General features: G+C 40.9%; 1 protein-coding gene across 2 annotated transcripts in view; it reads right to left on the reverse strand.

Moving 5' to 3' along the window:
* Nucleotides 1-15,218: 15,218 nt before the first annotated feature.
* tmtc3 (transmembrane O-mannosyltransferase targeting cadherins 3) overlaps nt 15,219-19,555 on the reverse strand; it is a 30,770-nt gene continuing 26,433 nt past the window's right edge. For both annotated transcript variants that reach the window (XM_067235051.1, XM_067235050.1), the window contains exon 14: nt 15,219-19,010. In XM_067235051.1, coding sequence (XP_067091152.1) covers nt 18,142-19,010 — 869 coding nt within the window. In that variant the 3' untranslated portion in view covers nt 15,219-18,141. The remainder of the gene's footprint in view (nt 19,011-19,555) is intronic.

Raw genomic sequence — 19,555 nt, forward strand, 5'->3', positions numbered from 1 at the left:
ACAAACCACTGAAGGAGGAGCAGCTGCCAGCTTTCTTCTGGTTTCAAAGACAAGTTGAACTTGGGGCATGTCGCTGGGTCCTTGTCCAGTATACATTATGTGTTTGAGTGTTTAATGGATAGTTCCCTTGTTTCGTTTATGGAAAAGTTTCAATGATATTTAATACAATTGCCTGAATGTGTTTCAAAAGTTTATTTGAGGTAACGCTTGGAAGGAATGGATTTATTTGTCTTTAGTTAAAGTGGGAGCTCTTCATGAGGGGATACTGAACCATCACCAGGAGACCTATCTGTGTACAATATAAAATCCTACAGATCTATATAACAGTACAGTAGCATTAAGTGGATTGGTATATTGATATGCAGTTTATGATCAGCGTGACTATGGAGCATAATGGTGATGGTAACACATTGTAAACTCAGTATGTGGGATGTAGACACAAGAGGTGGGAGTGTTCTATCCATGTGCAGCCCTCGGTCTCACACTCATACAGTCTAGTGAATGATGTCAATGAAACATTTACAGTATGTGGGCGTGCATTTGGAGTTAAGGTGTGTATGCACGTTGTGGTGTGTAGGGGTGTGCATGTCGTGGGTGTGTGTGTGTGTGAGGGCGGCCGCATAATCAAAGGGAGTGAAAGGGATCTCTGAATGGCAGGCCTTGAATACCCCCCCCCCCCTCTCTCTCTTCAATGACAGTGCATACATTGACAAAAAGGCATTATCCGCTCTCTTGAATCTGTGACAAAGGTCTTTATCGTTGTAAACTGTTTTCCCCTCTTTCTCTCTCTGCCTGAGTGTGTGTGTGGGAATCAGTACAGGACCTTAGTCACAGGTCAGCTGGGCTAAGGTTACTAATAGCCCGCACCAACAGACTTGTGATCCACGTCTTACCCTTTATGGAGCTCTTCCCCACGGCCAGGGGAGAATGCGTTCCCCCTCAGGTCGGGAATGGGGCCTAGCCAGCCCTGTCCCAAGAGGCTGTAACCGGAGGTTTATCAGAGCACCAGGCTGTGCTGTAATACTCCTGTGAAAGACCTTTCAGGCTGCCTCCCAATATTGATTTTTCTGGGCAGGAGGCTGAAATTGAGACCCCCTAGGAAGCGTGGGCTGTGTGGGAGAGGACCGTTGGGTGGGGTTCGAGCAGGGGGGACAGGTAGCAGAGACGGAGAGAAGGAAGGTATGGAGCAAGTGGACATGGGAAAAGGATGAGAGCAGTGACAAGGAAAACTGAGAGAGATGACCAGACAGGAGATAGGTTGAGTCTGCCCTGGTACAATGAAAGTGGGGAGGATGAGGTGTGTGGGATGAGGTGGACAGATAAAAGAGCCTTGAGAGCTTTTACTCAGCATCACCTTGTCGACTTGCAAAGGGTACACCTTGCTGCCATCTAATCCACAGTCAGCCCTTGTCCCTAGCGAGATTCTAAATGACTCACTGGCACCTGAATACACCTTTAGATGTGTTAAGTCTGAGTCAACACTGAATCATACCTTTGCTTTATCAATCTGGTATTGATTTCGTTTCCCAGTGGCCTCATTCATTCTTACCCTGAGGAACAGCTGTCATTGCCATGACTTAAGTAAACATTCAACACATCAAATGAGCTTGGCCATATTAACTACTCTTGAATTTCAATCAACTCCAAGTTTTCTCAATTTACATTTTAGAAATGTTAAACCATGTTCTTTGATCTCAGTTCAAATATGTGCACACTGCCATTTCATTATGTATTATTTATGTGCGGTACATGTCTCCCTTGAGGTATATCATTCAAAATATGCGTCAACAAAAGGAGGTGGATGGGATTTGTCACATTGTCTAGTCTTATAGAAAACAGATTCTCTAGATAATCTACCTTTTGAGTGATTTCAAAGGGAAACATGATAACATTGCACTTGAATGCAAACTGACAAAGAGTAAATGAAAACAAAAGACATCTTCCACTTTACTATATAACAGAGTGGACATGAAACACACCTAATCTTTCTCAGATATTATTTAAATATAATACAATGATAAAGCAAAGTGATACAAAAAACGTTTTACTACCAAATTTGACTTAATTCTCCCAGAAATGATTTACCGTACAATATCGTCAAGTATACTCACTATACGTACATGTTACTATCCTCCTAGATATCTCTAAAACACACAGGCATCTTTATCATATAAATATATATTTATTTTCCCTTCAGAAGTCTATAGTATAGAGAACATTTCTCTGTTTAAGAACATTTAAAGCATTTGAAACTCAATTCTTACAGAAAGTATTTCTAAACTCAAGACCAAAATATGGTTAAGGATTTCTTACAGTAAAATGTATTTGGGGAAAATAGGGTTTGGATTGTAATAATGCTAATTAATTTCATTATTTATTATAATGTATGATTTGTTTTGCATGACTTCAGTTTGGCTCTGTAGTTAGAGGTCAGGTTGTGTCTTCAGTTCCTGCTAGGACCATTAAGATTACATGTGTTCATTCACTGCTGCTAAGTTCATATAGTTGCAGAAGAACAGGCTTCTTACATTTACATTTACATTTTAGTCATTTAGCAGACGCTCTTATCCAGAGCGACTTACAGTAAGTACAGGGACATTCCCCCGAGGCAAGTAGGGTGAAGTGCCTTGCCCAAGGACACAATGTCATGTTGCATGGCCAGGAATCGAACCAGCGACCTTCTGGTTACTAGCCCGATTCTCTAACCGCTCAGCCACCTGACTCCCTTCTTATAAGGCTTTCAAGTCTGCATAAAAAAGGATAGAAAAAGCCTTAGCACAGGATCAACACACTGGGAAGAAAGTTTAATGTGGCGAGTTTGAGAAAAGCATAAAAAAAGCAAACTGAAGGAGCCAACAAAGAGTACAGCTAACTGTAATAATTCACATGTTTAAAAGCTGTGTAATTATGTTATAACAGTCTATCACAGTCTGTGGTGCTTCTAAGAACATGTAGGAGTATTGCGCGAGTTGTTCAAGAATCAGATTGTTTACAAGAGACCAAAGCTAGTTCAGTTGGTAGATTCTCAAAGCGCACAGTTGCAGACATCAGCTGACAGTCAGTTGGCTGCAGTATTAATTTTGTCATACATGGTACCGATCACAAACACACCACTAAACACTTTTTCAATCTTTAAATCTTCTGGCATTGCTGCTAGTTGACAAAAATAAACTAATGAGTGATTACAGCTTCTTTGTTGCTGCCAACTCCAAGGCTCTTCATTTTCTGCTGTTTCTCTCATGAGATATATGCAATAGATCAAAGCAGACCAAAAAATCATGATACAATTCAGAAAATGTAACACATGATAACTAAATACAAATTCTTGCAAAGCATTCCCTTAATTTTTTCCACCTTATATTATAGAATGAAATATTCATTTTATGTGAATTCAGTAGCATAGGGCTTAGTTCCTCAGTTAATTGGTGAGAGAAATTCTTGCAGGATTTGCATATATCTTTGGTCAGGGGAAGGATGTATATGTATCAAGTCCTGCAAGAGTGAAACTATGATGTAAAAAAAACTCTGCATAGGACCAAAACACCGTTAAAAAAAGGGTGTGGTGGTGTCATTCATCCCCAGCAACTATTTCTGCGCTATCCATTTGGTCCTGCTGCGACAGATACAGGTCCTACGAGGGTTTCAGTCCATCCAAGTTCTAATTCGGAAAAACAATTTACCAAAAAGACCATTACCTCTGATAAAATATTGCAATTTAATAATCATAACTTTCGTAAAAGCTGCAGTATTTGATCTTATGTCATGGGAAAATATTTGTCTATTATTTGTTACTACCTTGGTGTCACTAGCACCATAAATTACATTAAATGTGAGAGTGTACTTTGTGGTCGGCAATCTATAGATGGAGTCTTTATATTATTATGACTATATGGTTGGGCAACAATGACCTACTCAAAGGAGCAGGCAATTCACTACTGAGTTTATTTAATGTGGTCATGTGTGTTATTCATTGATTGAGAAATTACCTCACAGTGACAGCTAAAATATACAGTATGAGCATTATTGTTATGTTTCGGATTAATGCCAAAAGGGAATTATATCTTATATTTACTGGATGCATTAAATAGTGTCACTCACGGATGAGCTTCTATGCGTGATTTGACGACGAAACAACAACCATGAATCCTAGAGAACCTAGTGACACGGTTCAGGATATTGTCTGATATTAAGGTGCACCAGACCTGGGAGGTGAACACTCTTGAGGCTCCTGGTCCATCCTTTCCACCCAGAAAGTCCTTAAAAGCAGTCTGGAGGACGAGGTCTGTAGCTAATGTTTAACTTATTTGATATATACTTTATACAGTTTTAACTCAGATTCGACCCCCGAAAGACTTTACCTTTTTAAAGGTGACTTGCCCACAACTCTGGTTCAAAGTACAATTTAGTTGCTAGTGTTCTTCCATACGTGCAGTGCTACTCAGTGTCATACAACCTTTGCTCTTCTGATATCTTTTGAGGATGTTGGCATAATATCCTTTTAAAGAGACAACACACCCAACACTACACCGTAAAACGCTTTAAGGTTTTTTCTTAAGTTGAATCTGCGTGTAACACAATTTTTTAAAGCAAAATGAGAAACAATCATGGACAATCATCAATTTAGATATCTTAATCTAAGATGCAATGCTGATTCTAACTGCTTACTTTTGTAAGATTCAAATGCTGGGGCTAAATGCTAAACACATACTTAGTCAACTTAAATATATGATTAAGAACAGAGTGTTGCATTTCACAAAGCCAGTAAATGTTGGTGCTAGGAGTGGAAAAAGGTAGGGGGAAAACCACAGAAATAATGTGTTAACATGACTTGATCTCTTGGACCTCATGTATTTGTGAGTCTACTGACAAAGTATGCACCAAACAAACACATGCACTTCTTCAAAGGGCAGAAGGGGGCTCTCACAGAAGACCACTCATACCTGTGTTTCCAAGAGGACATTCACGTGCTCAAGCAACGACAACTTCTCACTTTATTCATGATGGACCCAACATTCTCACTTTGGTGATAGACAGCATCCTTTTTATGTAATATTTCTCACCAAACTGCATTTTTTATGCTTTTCGGAATTATTGCAGAGTAACTAGGATAAAATACTTAGCTGCTCCCTTTTTGCCGTAAGACATTAAAAAATATACACCCACAAAACTTGCTAAAGACAGGGAAATTCAGTCTGATACTTCTTTTCCTCGTGCAGATGCAAACAGTGAGCTAAGTATGTCAAGTGAGAGACATGTCATTTTGCCAAGCGTTTTAAATCAGTTTTACTGACACATGCCTTTTCTTAACAAATAGCTTGAGTTAGAAAATAGATAACATGCAAACTTTGACGTTGAAATTTGATCAACCAAGTGGCTATCTATGCCACTTCCACCAACAGGTTTAGTAATTCGCTCAGTCTTCTCCGCCTTGCTATTATCATGACACACACTAGACTCCAGCTTCCCTTCCACTCACACACACACACACACACACACACACACACACACACATGGGATGACAGTACACAAAAAAAAAACTACCATTAAGAAGTCATCGCTCTAGAAAACAGCACATTAGGACCCACTGGTATTACGGTCACATCATCAATGACTCCTTTTACAGGAACTGGAGCTATTAGCAATATGAGTGGTTTACATAGTTGTGGATTCTATACGTCATGTCTGTGTCATGGGAATAGCTGACGGAGAGTTGTTCAGATATTCCAGCTCTCCCCAGTTTTCCATCCCCTTCTCCTCTTAACCACAATGGTTGTTTATAGCCCCAAAGTGGCTATAAATGTCAATCACTGGAATGCCATTAAATACCTTTGACCACTTGGTGCCTGGTCGTCTGAAGCAGCAAATCTCATGATGCTGATATTATTATGGTCGTCACTATCTTATTATACACTGATTTGTTTTTGACAATCTTCCAGTGGGCACCAACAGCACAGGATTAAAAGTCAGTCTGTGCATGGTGGCAGGGTTTGTCACAATCTGTTGCAGATTTTATGTTCTCAAGAAATGAAACAGAAGGTCAGCCTGGGGCTTCAAATTATCAAAGAGATACTTTGATATGTGGATGCTTGAATTAGTAATAACATGTTAAGAAGTGGCCTCCAGAATTCACGAGGATTACCCAATAGTACTATGCCAGCTTGTTATGAGGGTTAGCATTTTTTTCCTTACAGTAATTTTGATGATACTATGCAACTGTAGCAAACATTCAGTTGGGGTTACACGAAAATACAAGTGTGTGGCTAATCCTTGGGTTTTGCTAGACAAGCCCAACAGGTTTTTACAAACGATGTTATGTGAATACTTTGACTGTTTCCTCCAGAGAGGATTTTTTTGCTCCACAGTTTGCATGACAGTTTGCATGACATGGTCGGTCTGTTCAAAGCCCTGAGCGTTTGGGAAACATTTAAAGACAGTCAGCTTGGTTATGGATGCTGAACCTTTCTGAGCCCCCTACCCATTTATGGTAGATACAATATCTCACAAAAGTGAGTACACCCCTCACATTTTGGAAATATTTGATTATATCTTTTCATGTGACAACACTGAAGTCACTGTCACTTTGCTACAATGGAAAGTGGTGAGTGTACAGCTTGTATAACTGTGTAAATTTGCTGTCCCCTCAAAATAACTCAACATACAGACATTAATGTCTAAAACGCTGGCAACCAAAGTGAGTACACCCCTAGGTGAAAATGTCAAATTTGGGCCCAATTAGCCATTTTCCCTCCCCGGTGTCATAGCATGAACATAGTTTTAAAATGGCCCTGCTAGGGACGATACCCCGTTATTGGTATTCTGTTCACTGTTACTTTGTTGATGATTTCAGACATTACAAATGCATAGGCAAGAGCTTTTCAATCTGGGAATGTATACTTAACAAGAAAAGATTTCCCATGTGCACACCAACAAAAGATCAACCCCTTTCCTTTCACACAGGAGATCTCCAGAGGGTGACCAAGGTCATTCTTCTTTTTTTTTTTTTGTATTTGCTGCTCATCGTTATACCCTACAATCACAGTTTTCTCTGGAGTGTCTTCAACGACTAGGCAGATGCAGTCCTCATGTGTTTGGGTAGAAATGAAAACATCCATCTTGACCTGACTGACCGTCTCAGACTGACCAAAGGCCACTCTAACAGCTCCCAGTGGTCTTGGCCTGTGTCCCCTGACCCAGACCCCTTTCTTTGAGGTAGCAATATAACGTTGACACTGTTTACTCTCGCTAGCATCTCTGGCATGCTTGTCTTAGAAACTTGCCTTCTCATGGTGCCCTGTCTATCCTAACAAACACCAAACACTGGTTGCTACTACCGCACTGAGCATTTAAAATATCAGATGAAGACTCCTTGTTGAACATTTGTTGTCAAGTTTTAGATGCCTAAAATCCTTGGATCTTTTCCCATTCTTCAAATTGCTGATCTGATTCAGAGATGTGTCTGAGAAATAAGACATGCATGCCAAATGCTCTGATAACCCTTGTGCTGCCTTCGGGTCACATGACCCAAAGGTTCATAACGAACCACCGTTGTGTTTACCCAATTTTACCCAATACAAAAACAAATAAAAATAATTTTCTTTTAACCATTGCAATGTGGGGGGTCTGAGACAGCCCGACAGTTAAAAGAAAATGCTTCACTTTGTTTTTGTAGGAGGTAAATGTTTCGCAATACGATGGTGGGTCACAATGACTGATGGGTCAGAATGACCCGAAGATAACACAAGGGATAACTAATACAAAATACATCAAGTCGGCTCTCGTGCCAAATTCCCTCACAATATCATACAGCATCAAATTAAGCATAATCCTGCACAAACCCTGTTATTATACACATAATCATTCTGTTAGGTGGCCTCATGGTTAATCAATGACACCATTAAATGAGAAAGAAGCAGCATGGCGTGTCTGCCCTTAACACTTGTGTTCTCTTCGGGTCATTCTGACCCATCAGTCATTGTTACCCACTGTCATATTGCGACAACTTTACTGCATACAAAAACAAAGTGAAGCATTTTCTTTTAACCGTCGGGCTGTCTCAGACCCTCCACATTGCGAAGGTTAAAAGAAAATTATTTTTATTTGTTTTTGTATTGGGTAAAATTGGGTAAACACAACAATGGTTCGTTATGAACCTTTGGGTCATGTGACCCGAAGGCAGCACAGGGGTTAAAGCATCAGATTAACAGTGCACCAATAACTGCTGGAGAACAGCTGTCCAAAGAAGCCAACTAATTGCTTTGTAAGCAAATGAGCTGAGCAAATTTGAAACTGTTAGAATTGTATTGGTGTAAAGGAATACTTAACAAGGCTTATACAACACGTGCATAGACATTAGTTTGATAACTTACAGAACGTTTTTCTTCTTTTTTCCCCAACATGGCTTAAAGCAGCTCCTGCTTGGTGGATTCCCTACATTGACAGCTCCTTTAAAATCTGTTTCTGGATTTTAACACCAAGCTTCACATTTCCCATATACTACTGTGGCTGCAAAAAAGGTTTTTGTTTGTTGGTTGTAGAAGACCTAATGACAATCCCTCACCCATAGCATCACAAAAACTGTACAGTGCAAACATGGGAACAGGTTTTTTTTCCTAAGCAGTTTATTGATATAAGTAGAAGATGCTGGTGTTTGCAAATCCACTTTTGGAATGTGTTCACTTTTAGACAAAGATCAGAATAGCAAATTCTTGCAATCTATTCCTTTCTGAAAATCCATGATTCAGTTCTACAGGCACAATTTCTGCTGTTGGAGGCATGGTTGTGTATGGCCATTAATAATAAAAAAAAATATTCTGCACCGCCTTTGTTAATCTTACCATTTACTTTTTCTTCTGACAAGGAAATCGTCTTAGGGTGGACAGGAAAATGAGAGCAGTGCCTCATGGAGTGAGGACAGCAATTTGACGGCTGTTTCTCGGAGGAGCAAAGAACAAACGTAACCTCTTTTTCTCTTCATCATTCTGTGGTGAAACTAATTCTTGGAGGGGATTAACCCCCTCTGAGGTGACATATTCAGTATTCAAAAAAGACTGTGTGCAGATTGAGTCAGATAACCACTTCTCTGAGGTGACAAATGATCACAATGTGCACTTGCCTTTCACAACACTTGAAAGAACCTGATTCCTGGTTAGGATTCCAAAGGTCTAAGATAAGATATATCTTTATTCGTCCCACAATGGGGAATTTTGGCAGCAGCAAAGTGAACAGAAGTATACATACAATTTACAAACTACAAGATATTATAAAAAAGATAACACCAGTTGCATATGGAGACCAAATATAAATGTGTCTTTGTGTGTCCCTGAGTTATTGTGGTTGAGTCCTGTGTGTGTTTGTTCTATTTAGAGCAGTGCTGGTTGTCTCACAACAGCAGGAAGGAAGGACCTGCGGTACCACTCCTTCACACACTTAGGGTGAAGGAGCCGGTCGCTGAAGGAGTTGCTCAGTGCAGAGACAGTGTCCTGGAGCTGCTCAGTGCAGAGACAGTGTCCTGGAGCTGCTCAGTGCAGAGACAGTGTCCTGGAGCTGCTCAGTGCAGAGACAAGTGTCCTGCATAGGGTGGGATTCATTGTCCATCATTGATGATAGCTTTGCTATCATCCTCCTCTCTCCCACCACCTGCACTGTGTCCAAGGGGCATCCTAAGACAGCGCTGGCCTTCCTGATCAGTCTGTCTAGTCTCCTCCTGTCAACTGTTGACATACTGCTGCTGCAACAGACCACTCCATGGCTGATGCCACCACCGTGTCGAAGAAGGTCCTGAGGAGCGCCCCTTGCACTCCAAAGGACCTGAATCTCCTGAGATATCCAAGGCACAGTAGACACATTATGACCGAAATGTTTACAGCATGACACAATAACAAAAATACATTCAGAAACTAAACTGTGCAATTTTACATCAAGAACATCGCTGAATTATATATATTTGAATTATAAAATAGTGTTCAATTGATTAACAGTTAAATTATCAACAGTGCTCATGTAACATATTTTACATGATATTGCATTTGCCTTCCCATGCTGTGTTTTAACCTCAGCTATGGGACCCTCTCCTTGTGCCCCTGGGGTAGAACCTCCTTTCCCTCTTCCCAGTCTACTAGCAATGTCCCATGCGTAGGTTGAGAAGTTTGAACAAAAAAGGTCCTGACTCTGTTTATTGTGATAGCCGGGTACCTTGTTCACTTTATACATGGTTCTTTTTATTCATATACAAGATTCAACATTGTGTATTCATATTGTACAGCGCTTATGATCATTGTTTCTTAGTCTACTGGCAAGTCGCATGACGTCTTACTGACTGAGCCTGCAAAGGTCCTAACTTTGTTCAATGTGATGACCAGAACGCGGCAATGAGTATAAACGGCTGCAACTTGTGTAAAACACAACCCAGACAAGTTTAACACTGCTACACTCAATTACTTAAAAGTTCAATTATTAACAGTGTCTATAACTCAAATTATAGAAAAATAAGAGTAAGAGTTTTGTTGGGCTTAGTAGCAAGGCAAGGAGGAAAGTAATAGCAATCCGGCAAATCATCATTCAGCTCACTGTTCAGACAAATCCACAATAATATTGAAAGTTAGTAGGCTACAGTACATGAAATTATCCACAGTTTAATTCCCTAGAGCATCAGTATTTGAGACAAATATTTGTGAGGAAGACATCAAAGAAATTTAGTGATTTGTTTGGGTCATGGCCAATTCAATACACAGCCGCCCACCTAGAGGTCTGTCCTCAAAAAGATTGGCAGGGAAATCAAAGATTTTATCACAGCAAGTGGTTCACTCACATCCCATTAACACTCACATGCCACATCACCATGGGGCACTATTTGACTGAAGAAGTGAAATGACCCTAGTAAATGAGAGAGTTGGCAGGGGTGTCGAGGTGGAGGGAAAAGTGGGACTGACTATCCAGGGTCCCAATGAAGGGCCAAACTGTAGCTCAAAAAGTTTGGAATGAAAATTTTCTGAAAAAACAGACATAACCAAACTGTGTGTGTGTGTGTGTGTGTGTGTGTGTGTGGGGGGGGGGGGGGGGGGGGGGGTTCAAATTGACAGTTACAAAAAAAAGTAAGGTCAAAAGGATGGGAGAAAAAGTATTTGGAATTAAGGTGGCAGCATGTGAGTGATAAAAAAAGGAGAAGGAGCAATGGTGATCTTTCATGAAATATTGCAGACCTCAGTATTACAACGGTGGGAATTGAAATAGTATTTTTTATTTTAAATTTTAAATACTAATGAGGCACTAAACAGGGTACTTAGATCTCTTGCTATTGAGTGAGATTATTGTATCCCTTGTTCAAAAACCTAGGGTCCACGAAGAATGCTTGACCCAGAGGCAAAGCCTCTAAAACTTCAAAAACACTGTATAAATTCCCACGATTGTCATGGTTGAGAGGGTGAGATCACTGTGCTATTAATAATTCTTCTCATGCAACACAGAAAATAGTTTGGATTTGCCTGTATGGAACTCTTAAGAGCAATACAGCAAAATATGTCTACCTTAGCTTTATGTGGCAGATAAAATACAGTTCTCATTGCCAAGTGAAAACAGTTATGTTTGCAAATGTGATGTATATATATATACATATATATCTTCTTCCAAATAGCTCCCCCAAAAAGCTAACTTAATATCTTATGACTGAATAAGGAAAAATTAAGATTGCACAACAACTAATTGGTAACATAATGTAGTAGTTGTATAATGATCATAACCAAGGTTTGATCATTATGTGTTCTGTTAACTTTTGGAAATCTTCCCAAACCCAACCAGAGACTCTGATATTACATTAATACTGTGTAAAACATCAGTACTTCTACTTTAATTAGTTGTATACATCCTTATATAAACCTCTTTTTGTACATAATGATTCTCTATACATAATTTGTGATGCAACCTAAAATGGCCGTGTGTGTGTGTGTGGATGTATTTGGCTCATTCAATCTGTTCTCTTTTTCTCCAGCGAGTTCATGGAATCAATCACCCACTTCTATTTCTTTGTGCATTCTCAAAAGCTACTAACCTAAATTTCAAAGCCAGAAAGATCTGAGGGATAAAAACAGGACTGAGGTCATAAGATACATACACAATGACATCATCCAAAAACATCAAATTCAACTGTGACAGATTTGTCAGAACACCATTACACTCTTGAAAGGGATTCATATGCATGGGCCCTTTCCCAGTAAATTTACGACCTTGATGGAAAGAATTTTGTAATTTAGAGACTGTTCAAATTTGAATGCAAATCCAAGAATAAAACAACAGATATTTCTATTGGGAAACGACAAAGAACACAAAGGCTACCATTATGTGAGGAATTACATTTTAAATTGAATTTCTCTGAAACAGCTTACGCAAAATCAGCTTTATCCGGCCCACCTTCCAATGCACCAAAATCTGTCTTTGGCATTTAAACATGAAACTGTAATCTACATGTTGCACAGGCCAGGTCAATAAATGAGAGGATGGTGGTTACATATTTTTCTCCTTTGTCCTTATTTAGGATCATACAAAATATTTGCTGATCAAATTCGGTCACTAATATGGGGGTACAGAAAATACATTGGCATCTTTCTGCACCATGAGAGCCCATGGTCATTTTTACATAGTGGGGATACATACAGCAATATAACATGTCACCACAAAAAGTACAAACTGTCTCTCTTCCCTTGTCGTCAATGAGACAGCTAAAGAATGTACAAACTGCAGACATGGCCATTTAAATCGTAATAGGGTATGAGAGAGTCATTGAGCATTTGATTCAATAATAGCAGGATGACTCACAGACGCAAGATGTAATCACATTAGGCTACTATGATCAAATGTCAGAGTGATCACTATCTCTGCTTAAAATCTGATCGGAGCTTCTAAAAACTATTTGGATTGTATCGGCTGCCGGAAGTCACTAACACTCTTTTATAAAGTCTGATAAGCCTGTCTGGAACATTCATAAAAATGGCCTTGAGGCAGACATAAAATAACAGTTCCAAAAATTGTAAACCATTAACAATGTTTGAAGGCAAAGCAATCATTAAGCCTTGGATTGAGTAAAATGCATACCAAGGCCTTACTGCTCAGGCCTGGGCCATTCTCTGTTTGTCCTCCCCTCTCCCTCTCTCCTCTGCATTTCCTTTCCCTTTAACCCTTGTGTTATCTTCGTGTCATTGTTACCCTTCAGTCATTGTGACCCACCGTTGTGTTGCGACAACTTTAAGATAAGATAAACCTTTATTCGTCCCACAATGGGGAAATTCACAGTAGTTTGCGCTTTAAGTGTGTCCCTGAGTTATTGTGGTTGAGTCCTGTGTGTGTTCAGCCATCATGGTAAATGGCTGATGCCACCACCGTGTCGAAGAAGGTCTTGAGGAGCGCCCCCTGTACTCCCAATGACCTGAGTCTCCTGAGCAGGTACAGTCTGTTCTGGCTCTTACCTCATACAAAAATAAAGTGAAGCATTTTCTTTTAACCGTTGGGCTGTCTCAGACCCCCCACAGCGCGAAGGTTAAAATAAAATGCTTTTTATTTGTTTTTGTATTGGGTAAAGTTGTCGCAACACAACGATGGGTCGTTGTGAACCTTCAGGTCATTGTGACCCGAAGGCAGCACAAGGGTTAAATATTGTCTCGATCCCAATAAAGCCAGAATGCCCAAAAGATATGTTCATGATATAACTGCAATGCTGCAAAGCGGGGTGTAGGGTAGTGCGCCACAACTGGACAGAGCACGCAAAAGTGCGTTCAAAAAAAGAAACTGGTTTATTTACCAACAAAAAAAAGTATTTAAGGAAGCAAACATAAGTTATTTTAGAGCAAAACATAGGCTTCATAAAGATCAAAGCTCCTCTGGCATTGAACTCAGTTTGTGCCAGTTACGCTCCCCCCTGCTTTGTGTGTGTGTCCACTCTTTTGTACTCTCTCTCTCCCACACCTGATCTCCCGCTTCAATCAGAGGGCTGAGGCATTTACACTGTCTGCGTGGTGCAGTCTGGGAGACGTAGTTCTCCCGTCAACTACCTTGTGGCATGGTAGCCACTCCTGGAGAGAAACATAACGCACCTCTCCCACACGTCCTCTTGTGATGCCACAATATACATTTATCTATGGACACCACCTGAAAATGTGTGCTAAAGTGTCAAAACAGATAGCTAAATTCCAAACGGCCTCACAAAGCAATGTCAGCACAAGAACTGTTTGTCTGGAGCTTCATGGAATGGGTTTCCATGGCCTAAGATCACCAGATGCAAAGAAAGCGTTGGCTGTAGTAATGTCCCACCCACCATGTTGTCATTATGCTACAACAACCCAGAGGACTCATGATAGAGTATGATGGCAGCTGGCAAGAAATGTGTATAGGGTGCACGAGGGAGGTAGCTGAACGCACTCCTCGGACTGATCAAGCTTTCATGAGGGTGAGCGATTTTGTCCAAGATGATGGCTAGCAGTTTGGACTGCCTCTCTGGGTTGAGTCCCAGGACCAAGCCTGCCCTACATACCAGCTTTTATGCTGCTTCCAAAGCACACAACTGCATAGAAGATTGCACTCTCTAACACAGATTGTCAGCATATTGCTGCACACATAAAAGCACCTGGCCTTCCTCAATTAGTTGTATGTGGTCTTGCCATTTCCTGTCTGTTGCTGGCAGTTGTTCAGGTGTAATCCTTGTACTTGTAATGACTAAAGCTCAACATCAACTCTCTGTATGCAAGTAAGAATCCATGGAGCTCTGGATCTCCACCACCATCTCCCTGGTCCTTCACTCGCTAGGCTGCAGGTCATTCAGTGTTAACAGCACTCAACACAGTCCTTAACCATGTCTCCTTGTTCCTCCTGTAACATGTCCCACAATCACAGAACCAAATGAGAATGTCTGCAAATGGCATGTCTTCTGAGTTATGATCCTACCACTTGCTGTGACACAAAGTCCAGAAGCCTCACATTCTGTGGACAAGATTATACCAAGATTTGGGTGTATCCAGGTATAAGTGTTTCCTCATTTTATTTGGTTGACGCCGGAAGCTAGATCGAAACAACAGATGATGTGGGAGGCGATGTGGACTAAATCCCCAAAACATTTATCTTAATTGTTGAGACCTAATAAACACACCATTCATCAACAATTATAGTAAAGGGATTACATGGTAGGAGGAGAAGAAAGACAACTGTGGAAGGATTACATTTCCTCTAAGGATTATAAATATTTTTTATTCATTTTGTGCACATCAGCCTGACCACACAAATGTTGAAGGCACACGCTGAATGCACACAGTGAAACAAAACCAATAGACCAAAGACAAGTCTTGCTAAAACAAGCGGCTGGCTATATATGAACGTCTGGATGTTATACTAATGCTGCTCGTTTTTGTTTTATAGTTACGATGGAGTTAATGATAACCATCCCTGCGTGGGTGCAACTGGATGCCTTTCAAATGTGCACTTAGGTGCTTTTGGCTGTCAAGCAATAAAATGTGACCTACAAGTGCCTTTCGACACTATATAGTATGAATTGTACATTGCATGTACATGTCATGTCTGATGTCGTTTTGTCTTCTCAGACTTCTCAATGCTGATTTTAGCACACATTGCCACAGGGTTATTTAATTGTGATGTGTTGTGGCCAACCTTTTTGAGAAAAAAGGCAATAATACTGAATAATTGAATAAAAATAAAAGAATTCACACATTAACCTCCCAGTTGATAATTGTTATTTTAAGTTATTTTAATCTTAAATGTAAAGAATATGAAACAGTTCATTTTAAAATGTTCACTATGGGAGCAATGTTTTACTTCAAGGGTAGTATGTAGTATTTTAAATCCACAAGAGTTCACTTCTAAAAGAGTTTGCTGAGAACCTCGAACGTGTGTGCATTGGCATTATGAAATCAGGAGTACCACGTTCAATTTAGTTAATTCTGTGTAAACCCCACATCTTAAAAGCCAGCCTACCATCCTATATAACTCCCAATCCGCTGCATGGCAAAAAGACTTTGAATGGAAGATAACACAGGATCGATACAAGTATACAGTTTAAGGTTTGATAATATGACAAAGTAATATGTCCCAAACAGGTAGTATTCTATGTATACTGCCTGCAGTAGTACATACTATGCAAGTTGTAGAATTAGTAGCATGTGCGGCAATGTATTGATGGTAGAAATTACAGTATTACCAATAGATAGTCATAGTGCTGAAGTCATATGCAGAAAACTGCTGGAGCAACAATCACAACTGCTGGATGTAGATGAAAGCACCCCCCTGCATGTTAACAGTCTGACATCAAAATATTTTGTTTTTGTTTTTTGTCAACCACCTTTATTTGATATCATTTCACCTGACCACCACGCCTTTGCAAGCCAAACTTGTGGTTACGATTACAAAAAAATTCAATATTGTAAAATAAATCTTCATCAAATAAACATAGATACAAACTAAGTAAACATAGATAGGTCAAGTGATGGATATGGTATTTAAAATGTTACTACTGGTATGGATATGCACAATGCACGTCAACAACGATGCAGGGGGGGAAAATGGTACCGGTCATTTTCAAGAACATGCCAAGTGGCAAACAATTTAGGGTAAGTCAGAAGCAATTACAGTATGAAGAGATCACAGTGCATGTAAAAATAATAAATAATTGACATAATCATCTATACAAAAATTCCCCACCAACATGATACACATTCTTTTGGCTGCTTATTTAAGAAGTGGACAGAAGAAGAAAAAAAACAACTAACAACACTGTAGTGCTAGTCATAAACTGTTTAGTTTCCACCATAGTGATTATGGACAGTTAACTGCCCACCACTTAGGTTCACTACATAAAAATGAAAGTGGAATAATATGACACTGCACTGTAGCATTAACAGACTGGCTAAACAGACAGACAGTTGCTACTGCATTCGCCTCAGTGATTATTGTGTAACAAACCCTGCTACAGAAAGAAAACAAATGAATCGGTGTGAGGTTTGTAACAATTTCAGGAGTCATAACACTGTTCCCAAGAAAGAAATATTTAAATAAAGAGAACACATGTTCTGGAGGATCTTTCTACATTCTGTGTGTGTGTGTCAGCTGGGTGTTTACTGTGCATCTTAAAAATCCAAGGGCGTGGAAGCTCAACAAGCTGAGAAAAGGAAGTATCTTCAGTGCAAGTGTGCTGTGAAATCAGCCAGTGAGCAGAAGGAGCCCTGGTAGATGAGATGAACCCCATGACACAGCCTGGGGGAGGGACATGGTGGTAGGGTGGGGGGTGCAATGCGAGTAGGGAGTGGGTTTTGCATGTGTCACAGTCCCCAAACAGAACAGGCACAGACCAGAACTGTAATGTTGAGACCAACGTGCCATCAGCAGCGAGCCAGAAGAAACACTGAAGAAGAGCATTGCCAGTGTGCCCCGGGGTATGGTTGGATGTATGGGGCTTTGACGGATGGGGTGTAAGTTATCTTAATCAAAGAAGGAGCCTGTGCACCCACACCACCGCGAGAGTAGGAAACACAGATGATATCAGGGAGTAGAAATAGAAAACAGAAGCTCGGCATTCACACTAAGGGTCTAGGGGCCTGCTGTAATGTGACAGAGCAGAAGCTTCAGTGAGGTGGTGCGAGTTATTTTCATGTACGTACGTTAACACAGACCATCCTGTCTGAAGTGGGGCTAGAGTAAACGTCATTTCCTTTAATTGTTTGGAATACAATCATTCAATAAAAACAAACACACACAGAAGAAAACTAAAAAGCAAATTTGGAAAATTATAATAAATCCAGTGATACACAAGGGCATCCATCTGACATAACAAAAAGTATAAATAGCTACAAATGCAAACATTCAGCACTCGCAGCTTTGCATCCGTGACTGATATTATAGCCATTAAATAGATTACTTGTGGTTCACCCCTTAAGCGGCTTAGAGTAAATAAACCAGTTTCCAAAACAAGTTTCCCTTTAATTTTGGTGATTAGTTCAAACTGTTTGTTAGTATGGCATTAAACTATTCACACATCAACAAAACAAAAGAATAAAAAGCATGCATGAAATGGGGTTTGTTCATGACAACTAAATCTCATTCTGGAGCTGTGAATAGCTCTATAAAAAAAAGAAGCAGTCTTGGGTTTAAATGGGGTTAATCACCGCTCAATATGCGCTCAATCTCTTCCAGTCTCTTTAGGGCTGCCGCCCTTTTCTTTTCTATGTCCTTAATCTCTTTTGTGGATTTACTCTTAGTCCGCTTGTCTGCCTGGCTGCCTTCCAGGTGTTCTGATTTATCCTCTCCTGCATCTCTGAGGGTCCCCACAGAAGCGGATTTCCGTGCATTCTTCTCACTCATGGCCCCCTCCCTAGCGTCAGTGGTTCCCCTCCCTTCCTTGTCCTCTTCCTGCGCCACCTTTTGTCGGGCCTCCAGCTCTTCCTTTGCTGGTACGGTGGCGCCCTCTGCGGGGCTAAGTGGATGCCCCGCTGCACTCAAAGCCGCCATCTTGTTGCGCACGATGCTCAGGTGCCGGCGCACGTACTCCTCGTGAGGCGCCATGGCAAGAGTCTCCTCCAGGCAGCGCTCGGCACGGGCCAGGTCGCGTTCCTCAAAGAAGACCACGCACAGATTGTGCTTGCCTTGAACATTGGTGGGGTCCATGCGCAGGATGTGCTCGAAGCATGCCTTGGCACCCCCGGTGTCCTTCTTGTGGTTCATCAGGATGTCTCCTTTGAGGATCAGGCCTTTGACGTGCTCGGGGTGGTGACGCAGTAGCTCGTCGAGCACAGGCAGCGCCTCCAGCTCCCGCTTGGCCTGCGAGTACAGCAGCGCCAGGTTGAAGAGCGCGCTGCGGAATCCCGTTTGCAGCCGTATGGCCTTGCGCATCCAGCGCTCGGCCTCCGTGTTCTCGTTGGCATCCATGGCGAGCATGCCAAGGTTGAAGTAGCCATTGGCGTCGTCTGGTTCCTCTTCCACGTACATGAGGAAACGGCGGTTGGCCTCCGGACGAAGCCTGGGCTCACCTGCAGCACAGGCAAGGTTTTATCCTAAAACTAAAACTAAGAATGAAGTTGTGCCTTAACCATATGGATGAGTTTTTGCAATTATCGTGAATAAAGAGGCGTGGGCACTAAGAGATGGTGAGGCGCAGTTACCCAGAAGCTCGATTTATCGTTTTGAGAAACGTAACGACAGGTTGTCTGCAGTAGGCGTACATAAGCCTTATATATGTCATTCTGTAAAACTTGTCAATAAATAAGCAACGAAACATACCTTCTGAACTTGACATAACCTATATTAAGATTGATAATATAAAAAATGGGGAGTGTGCAATTACAGTGCTAACACATGATTGACGAGCCGCATAGAGTTGAGAGAGACCTAAGTCAACAATCGCACTTAATCGCACAGGAGGTACGCCTTACCTAATAAATAAGGTTCTTACAATTCAGGTGAAGCGTGGAACATTTGGGGGAGTGCTAATAGGCTAAGGTTGAAATGGAGGGGAGGGGGGGGGGGTTATCTGGTTTTAGAGAATAGCAGCTGGTGAAAAAGGAGCTTTGGTCAA

This window comes from Osmerus mordax, chromosome 4, assembly GCF_038355195.1.
Source record: "Osmerus mordax isolate fOsmMor3 chromosome 4, fOsmMor3.pri, whole genome shotgun sequence".
NCBI classification, from domain to species: Eukaryota; Metazoa; Chordata; class Actinopteri; order Osmeriformes; family Osmeridae; genus Osmerus; species Osmerus mordax.